Source organism: Phyllostomus hastatus, unplaced genomic scaffold, assembly GCF_019186645.2.
Source record: "Phyllostomus hastatus isolate PE091 unplaced genomic scaffold, TTU_PhHast_1.1 phas_scaffold_443, whole genome shotgun sequence".
NCBI classification, from domain to species: Eukaryota; Metazoa; Chordata; class Mammalia; order Chiroptera; family Phyllostomidae; genus Phyllostomus; species Phyllostomus hastatus.
This window is the reverse complement of record NW_025334031.1, coordinates 1113116-1130487: the sequence shown is the minus strand read 5'-3', so window position 1 is coordinate 1130487 and position 17372 is coordinate 1113116. Positions and strand designations below refer to the sequence as shown.

Sequence of the window (17372 nt, the reverse complement as noted above, 5' to 3'; positions counted from 1 at the left end):
GAGGCCTGGGGGCTGGGGTGAGGGGTGTGGGAGGGCCGGGCTCAGCCCCCAGACACCATGGGTGACCGACGCCGGGGGCGATGGGAGAAGGACACGGAGGATCCCGGGGAGCCCCCAGGCCACAGCCCTGGACAGGACTCGGGAGGGGCAGCGGAGCCGGGAGGGGGCTGGCCGTCCCACCCACCCCAGGACACAGCGGGCGCTGTGCCTGGGTCCTGGGATCCAGGCCACCAATAAAAGTGTCACACCACAGCAGTGGGTCACTGTCGCTGTCTGACTGCACCAGCGGATGGGGAGGGCGGCAGGGACCACAGAGGCCCCCCACGGAACCGGAGGGCCGGGCCCCCAGCCCGCCACGGTGGGACCTGAGCCCCCAGGGTTCCTTCCGGGGTCCCGCCGACCTCCCGTGGTGCCAGCCCTGCCGTGGCCAGAGAGGCCCCTCTGGGGGGCCGTGGCCCCTTCCCAGGAGGGAGGTGCGACCTGCTCCCTCAGAGAAGGGCCGAGCGGGGTGGAGGCCCCCGGGGGGAGGGGTCCTGCTGGAAGGGGGGGCGCGGGAGAACCTGCAGGGCTGGAGCACCCAGCGGGCTCTGGGCCCTGGCCAGCTCTGCGGCAGGCCGGCGGGCCCTCACGGGCTCCTGCGCAGCCGCCGACACAGGTGAGCAGGCCCCGACTTGGCCGCCGCGTTCCTGGAACCCACGCCACGCAGCCCCGCCGGCCGCCGGCCCGGACTCACCAGGAGGGAGGCCTAGGGCTCGGAGCCCTCGTCCATCAGCACCTTCTCGTACTTCCCGTGTCCAGTGGCCACGAATTTGTACCTCTTCCCAGATGGGGTGCCCTGCCGGGGAAGGAGGCCGAGAGCAAAGATGAGCGTGGCGGAAGGGAGCTGGGGCCGCCTCCAGGAAGCCCTCCTGGGTGCACCGAGAACGGCCCCTCTGGACGTCTGCCTGCTGGGCCCCCCCCCCCCATCCGCCCCGCTTAGACTCTACCTTCGCTGCCGTGGGCGTCTTGGAGTCTCCTTTCTGCTCCCAGAGGTTCTTCTTGCTCATGTCCCCAGCTACGATGTCCTGGGGGCAGGAGGGGGGACAGCTGCAGACCGACCGCAGCCCGGGCGGGGGGGGCGGGGTCCGAGCCCAGGCCCTCCTCTCCTGCCTCGCCTGGCAGGGGCTGGGCCTGCTTGCCTGCCTTCTCGTACGAGGGCGAGGGGGACGCAGGGGTGGGCGGGGGCACCTTTGACCTTCCCTCGGCCCAGCAGCCTTCTCCACTTGGCTGTCCATGCTCAGGGCCAGCCTGGCGAAACCCGACTCCCACAGGCAGCCTGGGGTGCTGTGTGCCCCCACTCATGCCCGCAGGGCCTCACATGCACCCCACCCCCCCATCCCGAGGAGCCCAGCCTCGCCCGGGAGGGTCCTACCTTGCAGGAGGGGCCCTTGGCCGGAGACTGAGTCTGCACCTCCCCCGCCTCCCACCGGCTCTTGGTGCTGGCCACCGTCATGCTGGGCAACTCGATGGAGGGCTGACGGGCCAGCTTGGGGGTCCGGCCAGCGGTCTGCAGAGGAGACAGAGCCGGCGGCCACCTCAGTGGGCGCCCCAGAGGCCCGTGCCAGAGCCCCCCGCCCACCCCCCCAGCACGCAGACGACAGCCGCCAGGTCCCTGTCTCCTCAGCGCCGCGTTCCCTGTGTGGGGGGGGCACGGGCCTGCTCCTCCATCGCCGCGCTGGTGAGGCGTCTGGTCTGGGGGAGCCTGGGTGTGCGGGGGCAGGAGATGGCACGAGCCGCCCTCCTGCTGTTCCCGGCTCAGAGCTGGAAGGGTGTGGGTGAACGGGAGGGCGCCGGGTTTGGGAGTGAGTGTGGGGTGGGTGGAGGGGCGTGGGGTGGGTGGAGGGTGTTGATTGTATGGAGGGTGTTGGTTGGGTGGAGGGGTGGGGGGTGGATGGAGGGTGTTGATTGTATGGAGGGTGTTGGTTGGGTGGAGGGGTGGGGGGGGGGTGGATGGAGGGTGTTGGTTGGGATGGAGGGTGTTGATTGGGTGGAGGGGGGGGGGGGGGTGGATGGAGGGTGTTGGTTGGGTGGAGGGTGTTGGTTGGATGGAGGGTGTTGATTGTATGGAGGGGTGTGGGGTGGATGGAGGGATGTGGGGTGGATGGAGGGGTGTTGCTTGGATAGAGGGGTTATAGGGTGGATGGAGGGTGTTGGTTGGATGGAGGGGTGTTGGTTGGGTGGAGGGGTGGGGGGTGGATGGAGGGTGTTGGTTGGGTGGAGGGTGTTGGTTGGATGGAGGGTGTTGGTTGGATGGAGGGGTGTTGGTTGGATGGAGGGGTGTTGTTTGGGTGGAGGGGTGTGGGGTGGGTGGAGGGCCGTGGGGTGGATGCAGGGCCGTGGGGTGGGTGGAGGGCCGTGGGGTGGTGGAGGGGTGTGGGGTGGGTGGAGGGCTGTGGGGTGGGTGGAGGGCCATGGGGTGGGTGCAGGGCCGTGGGGTGGGTGGACAGGTGTGGGTGCGGGGAACAGCTGCGCGCGCAGAGGACAGACCAGCGGCGGCGGTGAGGGAGCTGGAGGTACCTCGACGGCCTGGGTGTACTGCTCCAGCCGCTCGTCGATCTTGGACACAGGCAGGACGGGCTGGGACCTCTTCACGCTGTTACTGGGGGGCAGGGGAAGGGTCACACCCGGGGTCCCTCACCATGCTCCGGCACCCGCCCTGAGGCCCGGGAGAGCTCTCTCAGGCCCCCAGTGTCCACCCCTCCCTGCTCCCGGGGAGCCCTGGGCCCTGGCCCGCAAGGCCGCCGGACGTACCTCTTCTGGATGGAGCGGTTCAGGCACTCGGTCCGGTCGACGATCTGTGCAGGGTGGTGGGCAGGGTCGTGAGCCTTCGGGGCCGAGCGAGGCCCAGGCCCGTCCCTGCCCCGGTGCTGCGCCCCTCGGATGCCGGGGGTGGGGAGGGGTGGGGGGGGGGCGGGGGGCGGGGGCCGGGGGGCGGGGGGGAGGAAGAGCAGGAGCCTCCCTGACCCGGGGCTGGCCTGGGCTGCTGCCGGGGCCGGGAGAGAGGCAAAGGCGGTTTGGGGCTCGACCTACGTTGCTGCTGGGGCTCAGGGGAGGCGAGCCGGGCTCTGCAGTCCCCTCTAGGACCAAGGGGCTCGGGGTCCCGCGCTGCTGGCATTCCTGGGGCTGAGAACAAAACAGTCTGAGCTTTGGGGACTTGGGTGACTGTCCCCTTCGCTCCCAGCCTGCCCCTCCTGGGACACGCTGGAGCAGCTCTCTCCCCTCCCTGGGCCCCAGGTCCTGCCCAGCCCCGACATGCTCTGGTTCTGGAATGCTCTGCAGCAGGGCCTGAGCAAGCGGGATCCCGGAGCCCCCCCCCCCAACCACAGACTACGAGTGAGGGGTGCTGGCTCTCCCCGGGCCGGGCCCACCAGGCGCACAGGGTGCACAGGGCGCACAGGGTGCACAGGGCGCAGGAACAGACGGGGCCCAGACCCTGGGACACGGCCTTCACCTGCTCCTCCGCCTCGGGGCCCAGGCTGCTCCCACTGGTCTCCTCAGGGCCCACAGGCTCCGCGCCCTCCGACCCCGGCCCCTCCAGGGGCTCGGAGCCAGGGCTCAGACACAGCCCCTCCAGGCGGGCTCCGGTGGGGCTCAGCTGGTCACCTCCCTGGTCCCCGCAGGGCCTGCGAGAGGAAGAGGGACGCCGCCTGACCCAGGGTCTTTCAGTGTCCGCGTCCAAGTCCCTCCCCGCTCCCTGGGCTCAGTCCCCCCTCTGCAGGATGGGGGTGGTCAGCCCCCTCGAGTGCTGAGGAACCCCGAGACTCAGCAAGCACCTTTGGGGAGTGGGTGCCAGGACCCGGCAGCCGGGCCCTGTCCCTGGACTCCTGCACAGCCCCCCTCCCCGCCCCCGCCCCCCGCACGGAGGGCCACCCACAGGCTGAGGCCAGAGCTGGTCTCGGGGCCCTGTGGGCCGGCCCCGCCTCATGTCCTGCCCGTCCCCGTCCACCCTGTGGCCGAGGCTGCCCCGCTCTGTGGGTGGCGAGTGGGCCTCAGGGACAGGCTGCTGCGTGGGAATGAGGCAGGGCTGTGGGTGGTCTGGGGGTTGGTCAGCTGGCGCGCAGGCCGGGGCCGGTCCCGGCGAGGACGCATCCCCCAGGAGAGGGGCCGCGCGGCCGGCCACGGGAGAGGGTGGGGGCCGGCCCGCTGGCAGCCGGCCGCGCTGCTGCGCTTGAGCGGGGCTGAACCTGGAGGGGAAGGTGGGAAATTCTCGAATTTTCCATGATTTCAGGCCCCTCGGTGTCCGCGCCAGCCAGGACCCAGACCCACCGCCCAGGGTGGGCTGGGGTCCAGCCAGCGGCAGGCACACAGAGGGCCCATTCAGCCGCGGCGGCGGGGCTATGGGGATGCAGGGCCAGGCAGGTGTGGGGGTGCAGAGAGGAGAGCGCGGGGTTCCACAGCAGTGCCAAAGTGCCCCCTGCTGGCGGGACGGCGCCGGCTGCGGGCTGGGAGGACGGAGCTGGGCGGTGGGCCACCCAGCTGGCCCCGGCCCCAGCTTAAGGAATGCAGAGTGTACATCAGCTTTCCAAAGGCAGAGGGGGGAAACTGAGGCCCGCAGGGGTTGGCGGGCAGAAGGCCACGCCAGGCCCAGGGCCCTGGCTGGGCAGGGGCGCAGGAGGCGTGGGCGCCAGCTCGTGTGGGAAGGAGAGGGGAGAGATGCAGGAAGGGGGCCCGGAGCTGTGGGTCGGGGGTGCTCTCGGGGGCTGGGAGGTGGCCTGGATTTGGGGGGCAGCGGAGATGGGGGTCGGGTGACACTCGGGGCAAGGGGAGACCCTGGGCGCCAGCTGGAGCGCCCCCCCGCCCCGAGCGGAACTGGGACCCTGAGCGAATGGCCCGCAGCGGCGGGGCAGCAGCCTAGCGGCTCAGACCCCTGAGCTTGGGGGCGGGGCGGGGGAGGGGGGGCCAGGCCGCAGGAGCAGCCCCCAGCCCCGGGTCTGGGGGTCTGGGGGCCCCTGCCTCCCCCCGCCCGCCCCGGCTCAGCCCGGCAAACACGTCCGCACATCTGGAAAGCCGGTCCCCCAGGCCGAGGCACATCTGGAAATACCTGCTCCCCTCCGTGGGAATGGGGGCCAGCCAGCCCCGAGGGAGGAAGGGGCGGGCGCGGGGGCCGGGGCCTCCGTTACGTAAGTGGGCCGCAGATGTGGGCTGATGTGGCAACCCCCGCCGGCCGCAGCTGGTCTGGCCGGGGCCCAGGGCCCTGGGGAGCCCGGGATGAGATTTCCTCGCCGCCGCTCCGCAGCCCCGAGCGCCGCCTCGCCGTCTCGCCCTCTTCCTCCCTCTCCCCCGCGCAGCCGTGGGGCCTTTTCGGGGGGCTGGCGGGGACGGCGAGTGGAGGCCTGCTGCTCGGGCCCAGGCCGGGGGGCTTGCAGAGCCCACGCCGGGGGCCCGCCTCCCGCCCCGAACCCCCACTTGCCTGTCCCCGTCCGCCGCCTCGTCCTCCGCACCCTCTGCCTGAGGGGACGGCTGCGGCTCCGGCCTCTGGGCCCAGTCGCTGAACCCCTCATCCTCGTCCAGGCCGGGGCACTCCGAGGGCGTCAGGCTGTGGGCAGAGAGCAGTGTGGGCTCGGGCTGGGCTGGGGTGTGGGGCCGGGGGCCCCTGCCTCCGCGCTCCCTCCCCGACCCTGGGGGCCACGGAGGCGCTCTGCATGGCCGCACCCCGAATCCCACTGTAAGAGAGTCCCCGGGGGTAGGACCGGGTCCCCCGTAGTCCGGAGCTGCCTGAGGCCAAGGCTGCATCTCACCACACTAAGGCAGGGCACCCCCAGGGCACAGCTGTGTCTCCCCCGTCGGCCCAGGGTACCCCCAGAGCACAGCTGTGTCTTCCCCCTCGGCCCAGGGCACCCCCAGAGCTGATCTGTGTCTCCCCCGTCAGCCCAAGGCACCCCCAGAGCTGATCTGTGTCTCCCCCCTTGGCCCAGGGCACCCCCAGAGCTGATCTGTGTCTCCCCCGTCAGCCCAGGGCACCCCCAGAGCTGATCTGTGTCTCCCCCCTCGGCCCCGGGCACCCCCAGGGCACAGCTGTGTGTCCCCCCTCGGCCCAGGGCACCCCCCAGAGCTGATCTGTGTCTCCCCTCGCTCGGCCCAGGGCACCCCCCAGAGCTGTCTGTGTCTCCCCCCTCGGCCCAGGGCACCCCCAGAGCTGATCTGTGTCTCCCCCCTCGGCCCAGGGCACCCCCAGAGCTGATCTGTGTCTCCCCCCTCGGCCCAGGGCACCCCCAGGGCACAGCTGTGTGTCCCCCATCAGCCTGTGTCCTGCGTGTGCATGACTAATGTCCCCCTGCCCTCCTAGCCGAGCCCCAGGCCGCTGCCCTGGGCAGCAGTGTGAGCCCCTGTACCCCATCTCCCACGACAGACTCGTGACCCTGGTGCTCGGGGGGCCCCCGCCTGCCCCCCAGCCTCTGCCGGCTCTGCACAGGACCGGGCCCGGGCCGTGACCGCTGCAGGACCCCACCCCGCCCAGAGCTGCTGACTCGGGGAAAACGGAACGGAACAGGGCTGGGGAGGGGGCGATGTCGGAAGCGCAGCCCGGCCCGGCTGTGAGGCCTCCCGGGCCCCGTTGGGGGGAGTGGGGGGAGAGAGCCAGCCGCGGGCCGGCCAAGTTGGCCGGGGTCTCCGTGAGTCACCGGCAGAGGGGAGCCTGGGCGGGGGGCTTGGGGCCCAGGGCCGCGCAGCTGGGGTCAGAGCCCGTCCAAGCGAGGGCCGGATCGCCCCGGAGGCTGGCCAGGTAGGGGGCCGCACAGGGGGCCCGCCAGGCAAGCAGAAGGCTCCACGGGCCCTGGGGCCGGGGTGCCCTTCACCCACCAACAGCCACCAGCCCCGTGTCCAGTGTGGGCCAGACCCTGGCCATCTTATCTGCTGTGCGGCTCCCAGGGTACGGCCCGGCCCCCAGGGTCCCCCTCTCCCCCGGGGGCCAGCTTACAGCTTCTCCTGCTCCGGAGACTCTGGAGACTCCGGGGACTCCGGGGACCGGCCACCGCCGTCCTGGTCCTGGGCCCGCAGGCTGTCCCTGTCCTGCCGGCCTTGCTCCTGGGCAGCCTCGTCCTCATCCTCCGGGCTCCACTGGGGGGCGGGTCTGGGGGACACAGAGAGACGGTCAGTCACACCTCGGCCCGTGCCCTCTGCTCCTGGCCAAGCAGGCCTCACTGGGGCTGCCCCGGGCCTCTCTGGGCCTCAGTTTCCCCATCTTTTAGGCAGAGTCATGTGCAATGGCCGTGGAGCTGCCCTGGGCTGGGCGGCCACCCTGGTGCTCTGTAGGCATCTGGCGTCTGGTTGCCCCAGGCACCGTGTCCAGGCCTGGGGGGACCCAAGGGCCCCCTCCCACCAGCCTGGGGCCCTGGACCCCAGCAGGTGAGAGGCCAGAGAGGTTCAGGCCCCGGGCAGGGCCCCAGAGGACATGGCGGGCATCGCTGGAGGGCTGGAGAGCTGGTGTCGTGGGTCCCCCCCGCCGAGTCCAGTGGTGACTGCCCAGTCAGACACGGCCAGCCCGGGCCTGGGCCGGGCAGGGGCACACCCGGCCAGACAGCTACCTCGCTGCCCTGGCCACCCTGGCTGGGGTGCCCCTTCCTGCTCCCCAAGAGCACAGTGGCCAGGGAGAAGGGGGGCCCGCAGGAGGCCCGAGGCCCAGAGAAAGGGAGCCTCCAGCTGGAGCCCGACCCCAGTGCTGGGGGCCCCACAGGGTCGGCTCGCCCAACCCCACCGGCCCCTCTCAGAGCCCCCCACGCCGTTGCCCTGGGTTGTTTCACAGATGGGGAAACTGAGGCCTGTGGCAGAACCGGGGCCAGGAGAACCGCCCCCCTCCACCTCAGGGCTACACAAAGTTCACCCGGGCCGGCGGGGGTGGGGGTCCCTGGCCCAGCCGGTCCCGGACCCTCCTCTGCTCCCCCACAGCCCGGGGGGAGCCCCAGGACCCCACTTCTGCGGGGCACACCGCCCCCCAGCCCCAGCCCCTCCTGCCCGTGTCCGCTGCCTGACCCCGAGGCGCAGCTCACTCTCCCGGGGCCTCCTGCGGGCCCCCGCCCCTCGGCCCGCGCGCCAGCGTGATCTAATCTCTCCTGAGTCTCCTTGGAGCCGTGCAGACAAAAGCCAGGCCCCTCCGCAGCCGCAGCCCCAGCCCCAGCCCCAGCCCCAGCCCCAGCCCCGGGCCTGCCCCCCCACCCACCGCGGCCGTGGGACTCGGGCCCCGCACCCCCCGTCCACCCCCACGCCCGCCCCCACGGGCCCCAGGGAGCCCCTGATCCCCCACACCTGGCCCCATCACATGGGCCCGCAGCCCCGCCCCCGCCGGCCCCGGGCCGGGGGCTGCAGGCCCCTTCTGTGTGGAATGCGGAGGTTGGAGGGCTCTCGGGGCGGCGAGGAGGGGCGGGGGACGGCGGCCCGGGGGTCCCTCCCCGCCGTGCGCCCCGGCAGCCCCTGCACACGGCGGAGTGCTGGGTCCCAGGCTGTGGCGGGCAGGGAAGATGCCCTCCAGCCCCGTCCCGGGGCGGCCAGGAGGCGACACCCCACGCTCCTTGGAGGAGGGAGACGGCCATCTTGTCCCCCTTGCTCCCTCTGCAAGCTGCACGGCCCTGCTCGCGCCGGGCGTCCGGACGGAGCGCGGGCCGGCGAGGGTGTGCATGGGCTGGCCTGGGCCCCCCTCTCCCAGGAGCCTGCACAGGGCCGCCCTCCTGCCCCCGGACCCCTGCACCGAGCCCCGGGACCCGGCCCTGCGCTGTGCAGAGGCCATGCTGCGTCCCGGGTTTGGAGGTGCACAGAGGCCCCCCCGGGCCGGCCCACGTGGCGGCATGTGCTGGCCACAGCACGCGTGGCTGGGCCTCCCGCGCCCGCGCACACGCTTTCCCCAGGTGCCCCGCACTCAGGCCCGTGTCAGCACATGTACACGTGTACCCACACCCCACGCGTGGGCCTGGACAACCCGCCCCGTGTCCACATGCATGCTGCACGGGCGTGCACGTGCTCAGCGGACGTGGGAACAAGGTGAGGGCCAAATGGCAGGTCTGGCCCCTGAACTCTGTTTACTGTTTGCCCGGCCGTCGCCCCGGCAACACGCTGGCAGAGGCCAGGGCCCGCTCCCCGACGGCGCCCTCCCTGAGGCCCCTCCGAGGGTCGCCCCTCGCTGCGGCCACCGCGGGGGGACTCCCTGAGCCGTCCCGGGCAGGGAGCTTGGGGCACAGGGAGCAGGGTGCTGGGCAGGGGTCCCTGGTGTGTCCCCCCAAAGCTCCACACGGAGAGAAGCCACCCCCCCCCCCCGCAGCCCCTGACCCAGCGGCCCGAGGACAAGCAGCCCCGCTGGGCCCCTTCCCCCTCCGCCTCCCTCCCCTGCCCGAGGCCCCAGGATGTGAGTAATGCAGCCCCTCCTGGCCCCTCCCATGACCTCAGCCCCTCACTGATCCACAGCTGGGCCCTGTTCTGGGAACTGAGATGGGGGTGGCTCTCTAGGGGTGGGGTGGGGGCCCCCGGCCTGGGAAAGGCGCCCCCGGCCAGAGGCCCAGGCCCCTTGGCACGCTCAGCGGAGCTGTCAGGACGCTGGCGACAGCCGGCCGCCTGTGGCCCCAGCTCAGCCGCTGCAGCTGCAAGGGATTTGCTGTTCCTAAGCAGAAGCAATTAGGCGATTTCCTGTGTCTGTTCTGGCTCCGCGCTGGGGGCCCAGGGTTCAGCCCGGGGGGTGCGGGAGTGGGGCCGGGCCCCCCTCTCGCTGTGGGGCTCCACCGCGGGGGCTCTGGCTCAGCCGCATGCACGGGCCAGCCGCCTCCAGCTCTGAACGGGGGGTTCAGAGTGGGGGGTCTCTGAACTCGGGGGTTGCCCGCCCGGGCCAGGTCCTCCGTCTGTCTGTGGGCCCCCCGACTCAAAACCCCAGCCCCCTCCTCTGGCTCCCCCGCAGCCCCCAGTCCCAGCCGAGGGCCTGCACTGCCGTCCTGGGCCGGGCTGGGCCCTCCGGCTCAGTCCCACCCACTTCCTCCCCTGCCTGCGTGGCAGCAGGCAGCTGAAGGGGCTTCAGGCCCGGGGCCTGTCTCGGCTCTGCCCCCTGCAGGCGGCTAGTGGGCTGCCCCGGCAGCTCTCAGGGGTGCCCCCAGGGCTGCTCAGGGGGCTGGGGAGAGCTGGGGGCCTGGCTGAGGGACTGAGGCCCCAGGGAGGACGGCCAGCCCAGGCTGCCCGCGGGACTTCACAGCCACGAGTCCCTGGACACCGTGATGGGAGTCGGCTGGGAGGCCTGGGGAGCTGGGCCGGTCCCCCAACCTCACGCCCAGCCTCCCTGGGGTCTCCTATGCCACAGTCCGGCCGGAGTGGACACATGCAGAGGGACGGGCCGTGAGCGAAGGGACAGAGAGAGCAGGGCAGTGGCCCAGGGAGATCCCAAGGAGGGAGAGCGTCCCCACTGCCTCAGTGGCACAGCAGGACTCCGGGACAGCACGCCCCCTGCCCTCTGGGGCGCCCCCCACTGATGATGGCACAGTGCGGGGTCCTGTCCCGGGCAGCCCGGGGAGGGTCCGCAGCAGGGCGCTGCCAGGGGGCCGGCTGGCACTCCCTGCGGCAGGGGCAGCCGGGCATGCAGCTGTGGGGGGGGGGGGCGGGCGGGAGCACACAGAGCCCCCAGCCAGCTCCAGAGCAGGTGGGTGGCGGGTGGGGCGCAGGCGTGCGAGGAGGTGCCCCGGGCGGGGGGGTGTGGGTGCGCCGCAGCTGCCGGGACCCTCCCCCACCGCCCTGGCACCGGTCCAGGCCACCCTCCAGCAGCACCTTTCGGAGCGCGCCGGTGCCTGGCTGGGCCTGGGTGGGGGGAGGCCGCCCCGTCCCAGGGCGGGGGCGGCCTTGTGGGCACGACACCCTGCCGGGCACCCACTGCCCAGGGATGCTCAGGAGGCGACCTCCCGCTTGGGTGGGAAAGCGGAGCAGGGGCCCGGGGGCCCAGGAGGAGGGGGGAACGAGAGCCCCGGGGTGGCTGGGGCCGGGCGGGGCGGCTGCGGGGAGATGGGTGGAGGTCTCCGCGGCGTCCCCCCTGAGGGCAGCTCGGGCAGGGCCTCCGCCGGCACAGGCCCGGTCAGGTTGGCGTCCTGGAAGGAGGCCCAGCCGGCACGTGCAGGAGGGAACGGGGACAGGAGGCAGAGACGGTCTGCCTGCACTTGGGGGTTCCCAGGGGACGGGTTTGGGGGAGGCACAGAGTTCGCCTTGGGTCCACGGGGTGGGCCGTGTGAGGCCCCCCCCGCCCCAGGAGCTGGTCCATGAGGGGGAACTGCGGGTGGGGGGAGGGCCCTGGGGGCCAGTCCGCAGCAGCTGCGGCCCCCAGGGACTTGAGGCCAGAGCTGGGGGTGCCGGCCGAAGCCCCCTCGGCCTCCCTCTCCGGCCCCCTCCTCTGGCCAGGGCGCTGCCTCCCCGTTCGCGCCGAGGCCTCCCCGCAGGTTCCTGGCCGGCCGGTCGCCGTCTCGCTGCCACGGGGTGGGGGGCAGCCTCGGTGTCCCCGTGGGTACAGCCCAGGGAGCTGACGGGCGCTCCTGACCCCCACGACTGCGGGCCCTCCCCGGCGGGACCCAGGGGCCACGACAGCTCCCGCTGTGGGGGAGATTCCGGGCCAAGCCGATCACTCCCGGGGTCCCAGGGGCTGCAAGCTGGGACGCACGTGGGGTGGGTGGCGGCGAGGGGGGGAGAGGAGGGAGCCAGCTGCCACCCTCCTTGGCGGCTGGGTGAGGTCTGCAGGGGCGGGGGTTGGGGGGGAGAGCTGTCCGCAGGGACCCAACGGCCAAGGCCAGGCTGGGAAGGGCGGGCCCAGGGAGGCCAGAGAGCAGCCGGCCCCTCCAGGGAGCACACGGGGCCACGCGGTCTCGGACCCCAGGCCCTGCCTCTGGCGCCCCACCAGGGTGAGGGGGAACCCCATCCCTTCAGCAGAGCGACCACCGGGAGCCTCCCCGTCAGGCCCAGGCCCAGCCACCCCAACGGCGACGCAGCTGGCGGACCTGCACCCCCTGGCGTCCCGGGAGGTCCAGGCGGGGCCCACGCCCCTCGCCCTGTCCCTCTTGGCCCTGAGCGCCCTCCAGGAGGGGCCACGGAGGCCTGTGGAGCTGGCTTCCCCGTAACCAGAGGTGGTGGCAGCCCAGAGGGCTCCTAAGGGGGTGCCAGCTGGGCCCCAGGAGCCAGGCCCTGGGCGGGGGGTCCCCCGGGGCACCCCGTCCTGTGTGAGGGGCAGGGGGCAGGACACAGCCGAGGCCCCCAGGAGCCTGAGCTGGAGGGTGAGAGGCTGGGTGCCCTGGGGCCACGTGCCCTGAGGCAGGACACCCCAGGGGCAGCCTCCAACGGGGGGGGGCCCTTCCTAGATCCGGGGGGCGGGGGCGGGCAGGAGCCCTGTGACCTGGGCGGTCGGCTTTCCCTCTCTGAGCCTCGCCTCGGGGTCAAGGCCAGGGCAGCGGTTCATGGGCATCCTCACACCGTCAGGGAGTGACCTCGGCCTGGGCCGACGATGCACACCCCCCCCACAGTGTGGCCCCCACAGGGATCGCTGGGCCGCCCCATCCAGCACCCCCTTGCCCTCCCAGTGGGGCAGTACTTGGGGGCCTCTGGTTTGGGGGGGACACCTAGCTGCCCCACCCAGAGCTTCCAAAGCCAAGGCACCCACCCCTTCTTCAAGTCTGCCCTGGCCGGCCGGCCCGGAGCACAGACCGAGGAGGGCGGCCTTGGCCCGGACGTGGGGTCCAGGCCCAGCCCTGACCTCAGGGCCACAGCCCCGCCAGCCCGCGGCGGCCCGTCCCTGACTCCCGACCCCGCTCGGCCCGAAAGGTCCCCGTCCTGTCTCAGGGTGCCACTCGCTTCTCCCCCAGCTCAGGGGGGCCGCCTCCCCACCCCCTCCCCAAGCTCCCCGCGCCCCTCAGCGACACCCGATACCTGCCACCTGCCCTGTAATCCCCTCACCAGCCCGGCGTGGGCCCTCCCGCCCTCCCCCGCCCTCCGCCAGGTGCCGGGAGCCCAAAGGTGGCGGGGTTCCCTCCCTGCCCTCACAGATCCCGGCGTCTGCCGGGGACGCCGGCGTGGCGCCGACCCTGACACCCGACACCCGGCCCACGGTGCGGCACCCAGGCCACACAGGAGGGACCCCACCCCGAGCTTCTGCTTGGAGAGGGGAGTGGCCGGCAGGAAGTCCTCCCAGGAGGGGCCCCCCGGTACCTGCGCCCGCCCAGAGGGGCGAGGGGACACGGTGCGGAGAGGAAGGGCCATCACTGAGTCGGTGTCAGGCATCTGGGGTCCGTCGGGAGGGGCAGGGCCCGGGGGTGACGGAGACCCCACGACCGCCGGAGCCCCTTTCCCTCCCCGTGCTGCCCAGGGCCCGAGCTGGAGCCCCCCGTGACCCGCAGTCCCAGCACCACCTGCTCCCATGGGTCCCCGTCCCCCCCATCCCGCCCGCCGTCCATCCTCGCGGCCGAGCAAGACCCCAGCCGGGACTCTGGGGCGTGGTGGCCCAGGCCACGACAGTGCTGTCCCCTGCGCCCCCACGATGCCCCTGGCCCGGGGTTGCGGCAAAGCCTTCCCCCCACACCTGCGACATGCTGGCCGACCCAGGACCCACGCGGCTCCTGGGGGCCAGGCTCCGCGCGCCGGTTGGGGTGACCGCGGCTCCAGCCTGCCCAGCACACCGCCCAGCCCAGCCCAAAGGCACCAGGCAGCCCCCGCCCGCACCTGCCCGGACAGCCCGAGGGAAGGGTTCGGTGACGGAGGCGCTGCCACCGGGGCAGCCCTGCCCGGGCGGGAAGGCCCAGCCCCAGGGCGTCGCCCCCTCACAGGTCTCCCTTCACGAAGAAGTGGGCCCTTGAAGACCCTGCCCAGCCCGGACGCCGGGCCCTCTGCCCCCCGGCCCCTCTGCCCCCCGGCCCCTCTGCCCCCCGGCCCCTCTGCCCCAGGCGGAGTCCGGACCTTCCACCGCCGCCTCAGGGCGGGGCTGGAGCCCTGCCGCTGGCCAGCCGCCTCCCTCTGGCCGCGGTCCTACCTCTGGTGACGTGCTACACGGCCAGCTTCTCCCGCACCTCGGCCCCCATCTGCTCCGACCCGCCGCCTGTCCGGGCTTGGGGTCGGGGCTTGGGGTCGGGGTCAGAGCCAGAGCCGCCCTGGCTTCGGGGTCACCTGACCCTGGGGACCGGCGGGGCCGCCCTTGCTCGCCGCCCTCCCTCCGCCCACCCGGCACGCCACGCGGCACACGGGTCTCTCTGTTCCCCCACCCCAGCCCCCCGAGTCCCTGGTCCTAGTGCTGAGGGGGCCAAGTGCCACGCCGCCCCGGAGACCTTCCCGGGCACCCCGGCCCTCCGCGCCCTGCACCCTTCCCGCCAGACGGTCACCCCGCCCCGCGGACGCCTGCACGCCACAGCGCTCGGCCCCACGCCCAGGGACCGGACCGAGGGGCTGACCGCACGGCGCCCTGACGGACCGGCAGCCCCGGCCGCGTGTCCAGGTCCAGCCCAGCCTCCGGGAGAGCCGGGCGCTGCCGGGCGGGCCAGGGCTGCCTGGCACGGCTCGCGAGCACTCACGAGGCCAGGCCTTGGCACGCTCCCGGACGTGCGACTGGAGGCTGGCACCGGCTGGAGCCGCTCCATCCCGCGCCCCTTTCCCCTGCCTCGGGCCCAGGCCCGCCGCTCCCCCGAGGGCTCTGCCCGCCCTCGCCGCCGAAACGGCTCCCCCGTCCGTCCCGCCCCAGGGGCTCTGGGCAGCAACCGGACCCCGGCTGCCCACCTGGGCGGGGGCCGCTGCCTGGCACCCAACCACTTGTCCGTGGGCTCCGGCTCCACCCTCCCCAGGAGCCCTCGGCTCCCAAGGGCACGCAGCAGCCAGGTGCCCTCCCTGCCCGACGCCCCCACACCACCTCTGGCCCAGGGCCGGACACCTCGCCTGGCCCCCAGCCCCCTTTTCGGAGCCATCGCTGCCCCCCAGGGCTGGTCATTCCAGGGGTGGGGGCAGGTGGCAGGGGGTGGAAGGGGCACAGCAGAAAGGTCCGGAGCTTCGCCGCCAGCCTGGCCCTGACCCAGTCTCTACCTTGTCGCCTCCTGTCCGCCGGCCCTCTCATTCCACAGACCCCACTGCCTGCCCCCCCCCCCGCCCCAGACAGTGGGCCAGACCCCGGCCTCCCTGGGCCTCAGCTGCCTCCTGCGCGCGCTGGGGATGCAGCTCTCACGCGGGGCCCGCAGCCTCCCAGAGACGTGCCCCCGGCGTCCCGCCGGCCGAGGCCAGGTGAGCAGCACGGCCTGGCCCTCTGCCCCGACGTCCCGGCCAGGGGCCGAGGCTCGGCCGGAGCAGCCCCACTGGAGGGGGCCAAGGGACCCCTCCGCAGCCAGCACGTGGCTGCTCCTGGTCACCTTCCTGTCAGCCCCCTACAGGCGGGGAAACTGAGGCTCAGGGTCAGGCGTCTCCCTGCCGCTCCTGCCTCGGCCGAGGACGGCGGGGCCGGGTCCAAACACGCAGCCCCCGACGGCGGGTGTGGGGCAGCAGGCAGCGGCCGGGCCGGGGGCCCACGTGGGGGTCCGGTCCAGGCGCAGAGATTCCACACTCAGCACCCGCCCCGCCCTGCACCCCCTTTCCCTGCACCCCCTTTCCCTGCACCCCCTCTCCAGCTCACCTGGCTGCCCGTCCTTCCCTTCCTCCCCCACCTTCTCCACCCTGGGGTCCCCCCGCCCGCCCGCCCGCCCCTCCGGCCTCCCCGCGGCCGCACGGGACAGCACGTGGGGCCCGATCAGCCTCGGGGGCACCCACAGCCCCCCGGGCACCTGGCCACCCCCGCTCCTGACCCCCGCCCTGTGCCCGGCCGTGCCAGCCCGGGAGCTCTCTCCCTGTCCCCACACTTCCTCTGCCCGCCGCCACCACGGGGACTCCCTGTGCCGTCCTGCCACGCGGGCCGCACGCCCACCTTCTGGGCCGGGCCGGGGTCGGACTCCACTCAGGGCCCGGACCCCACCCTTCCCCCAGCCCCCCAGGGGCTGCTAGGGGCTTCTCAGCCCCGAGGCCCCACCTGCACCCGATGCCCACCTGCCCCTGGGCACCTGTGTGGGCCAGTGCCTGGCTGCCAACCTGAGCTGAGCCCCTCTGCGTGTGATGAGATGCTGCCGGGCCTGTGTTTCCTCCAGCCGGCCCTCGGGACCGGGAGCCACGGCGCGCCCTCCCGGGGCTCCGGCCAGGGGGTGGGGGTCCGCCTCCAGGCGGCCGGTGTGCCCTGGCCGCCGCTCACTCACCGCTCTGCCCGGCGCCTGTCCCCAGGCTGGAGCTGGAGCCCGGCCTGAGCTTCAGCGCTCTGGGCTCCTGCCCTGACACCCTGCCCAAGGGGCTGGGCCACACTCGGTCCCCGTGCCCCCTGCTGCCGGCTCGCTCGGGCTCCCAGGCCAGCACCCGCTCTGGCCGACAGACCACCCCGTCCCGAGGCAGCGCCGCCCACCAGACGCCCGGCCCTGCCAGGGCGGGGGGCCACCCCACCCCCAGATCCGGGCCTTGGGTGGGCCCGAGGCAGCCACGCCCCTTTGGACACTGTGGTTTGGAGGCCCGGCTTCCCCCAACCCCCTCGGGCCAGCCCGGCAGGCTGCGGGCCCCGGTGCTCACCCTGCTGGTCCCGACCGGGTCCCCAGAGGCCCCCGGGGCATGGCGGCCCCGGGGTGCCAGGAGAGCTGGCACGGAGACCCCCGTGGGCTTGCCGTGGGCAGACGCCTGGGCCAGGGGCAGACAGGCTCCCCCCCCCGGGGCTCCTCCAGCCTCCAGACCCTCCCCTGGGGGACCGGGAGCCACATGCCAGAAGGATGCCGGCAGGGCGACCCCGCCAGCCCAGACCCCGCCTCGTGATCCCTAACACTGACCTGGCCTGAGGGGAGCCCCCAACCAGCTGGGGTGGCTGAGGGGGCGGGGAGAGCCGGAGCCTGGCGCCAGGCTCCGTGGGGGTGGGGGCCAGCCCTGGGCCCGGGCCTGCCAGCCTGGGGCATCCTGCTGGGCAGACGGGACGGGCGGACCCGGAGTCTGGGAGGCCACACGACTGGCACAGCCCCGGGGGACGGGCCAGGCTTGGGTGAGAAAGACGCCGTGGGTGCCTAGCCTGTCCCAGAGAGGACACCCCCGTCCTGCCCTGTGCCCAGGCGTGGCGGCCGGGAGGGCCCGGGTGGTCTGCAGGCAGTCCGGCAGGGGGGACCAGGCTGAAGCAGTGGGCGCCCCCCTCCAGGGGCACTTTGGGCAGGGCGGCGCCCTCTCGGGGCCCGGCTCTCCCCCAGCAGGCAAGGGCTAGGGCTCAGTCTCTGGGACACAGAGACCTGCTAACCATGAGGACCGGGGTGGCCGAGTCCCCCGACCAGCAGGGCCGAGGGGGCCCCGTGGGCGTCTCCGGGGGGGGGGAGCCTGGAGGG

The 17372-nt window shown here is 73.7% G+C and overlaps 1 protein-coding gene across 3 annotated transcripts in view; it reads right to left on the bottom strand.

Moving 5' to 3' along the window:
- Positions 1–17372, bottom strand: part of LSP1 (lymphocyte specific protein 1) — a 32052-nt gene that overhangs the window by 3165 nt on the left and 11515 nt on the right. For 2 of the 3 annotated variants that reach the window (XM_045821015.1, XM_045821017.1), the window contains exons 2-10: positions 6956–7108; positions 5450–5575; positions 3491–3662; positions 3070–3162; positions 2791–2834; positions 2557–2638; positions 1412–1546; positions 987–1064; positions 734–835 (exon numbers count right to left, since the gene is read on the bottom strand). In XM_045821015.1, coding sequence (XP_045676971.1) covers positions 746–835; positions 987–1064; positions 1412–1546; positions 2557–2638; positions 2791–2834; positions 3070–3162; positions 3491–3662; positions 5450–5575; positions 6956–7108 — 973 coding nt within the window. In that variant the 3' untranslated portion in view covers positions 734–745. The remainder of the gene's footprint in view (positions 1–733; positions 836–986; positions 1065–1411; positions 1547–2556; positions 2639–2790; positions 2835–3069; positions 3163–3490; positions 3663–5449; positions 5576–6955; positions 7109–17372) is intronic. The other variant, XM_045821016.1, reaches the window with a different exon arrangement.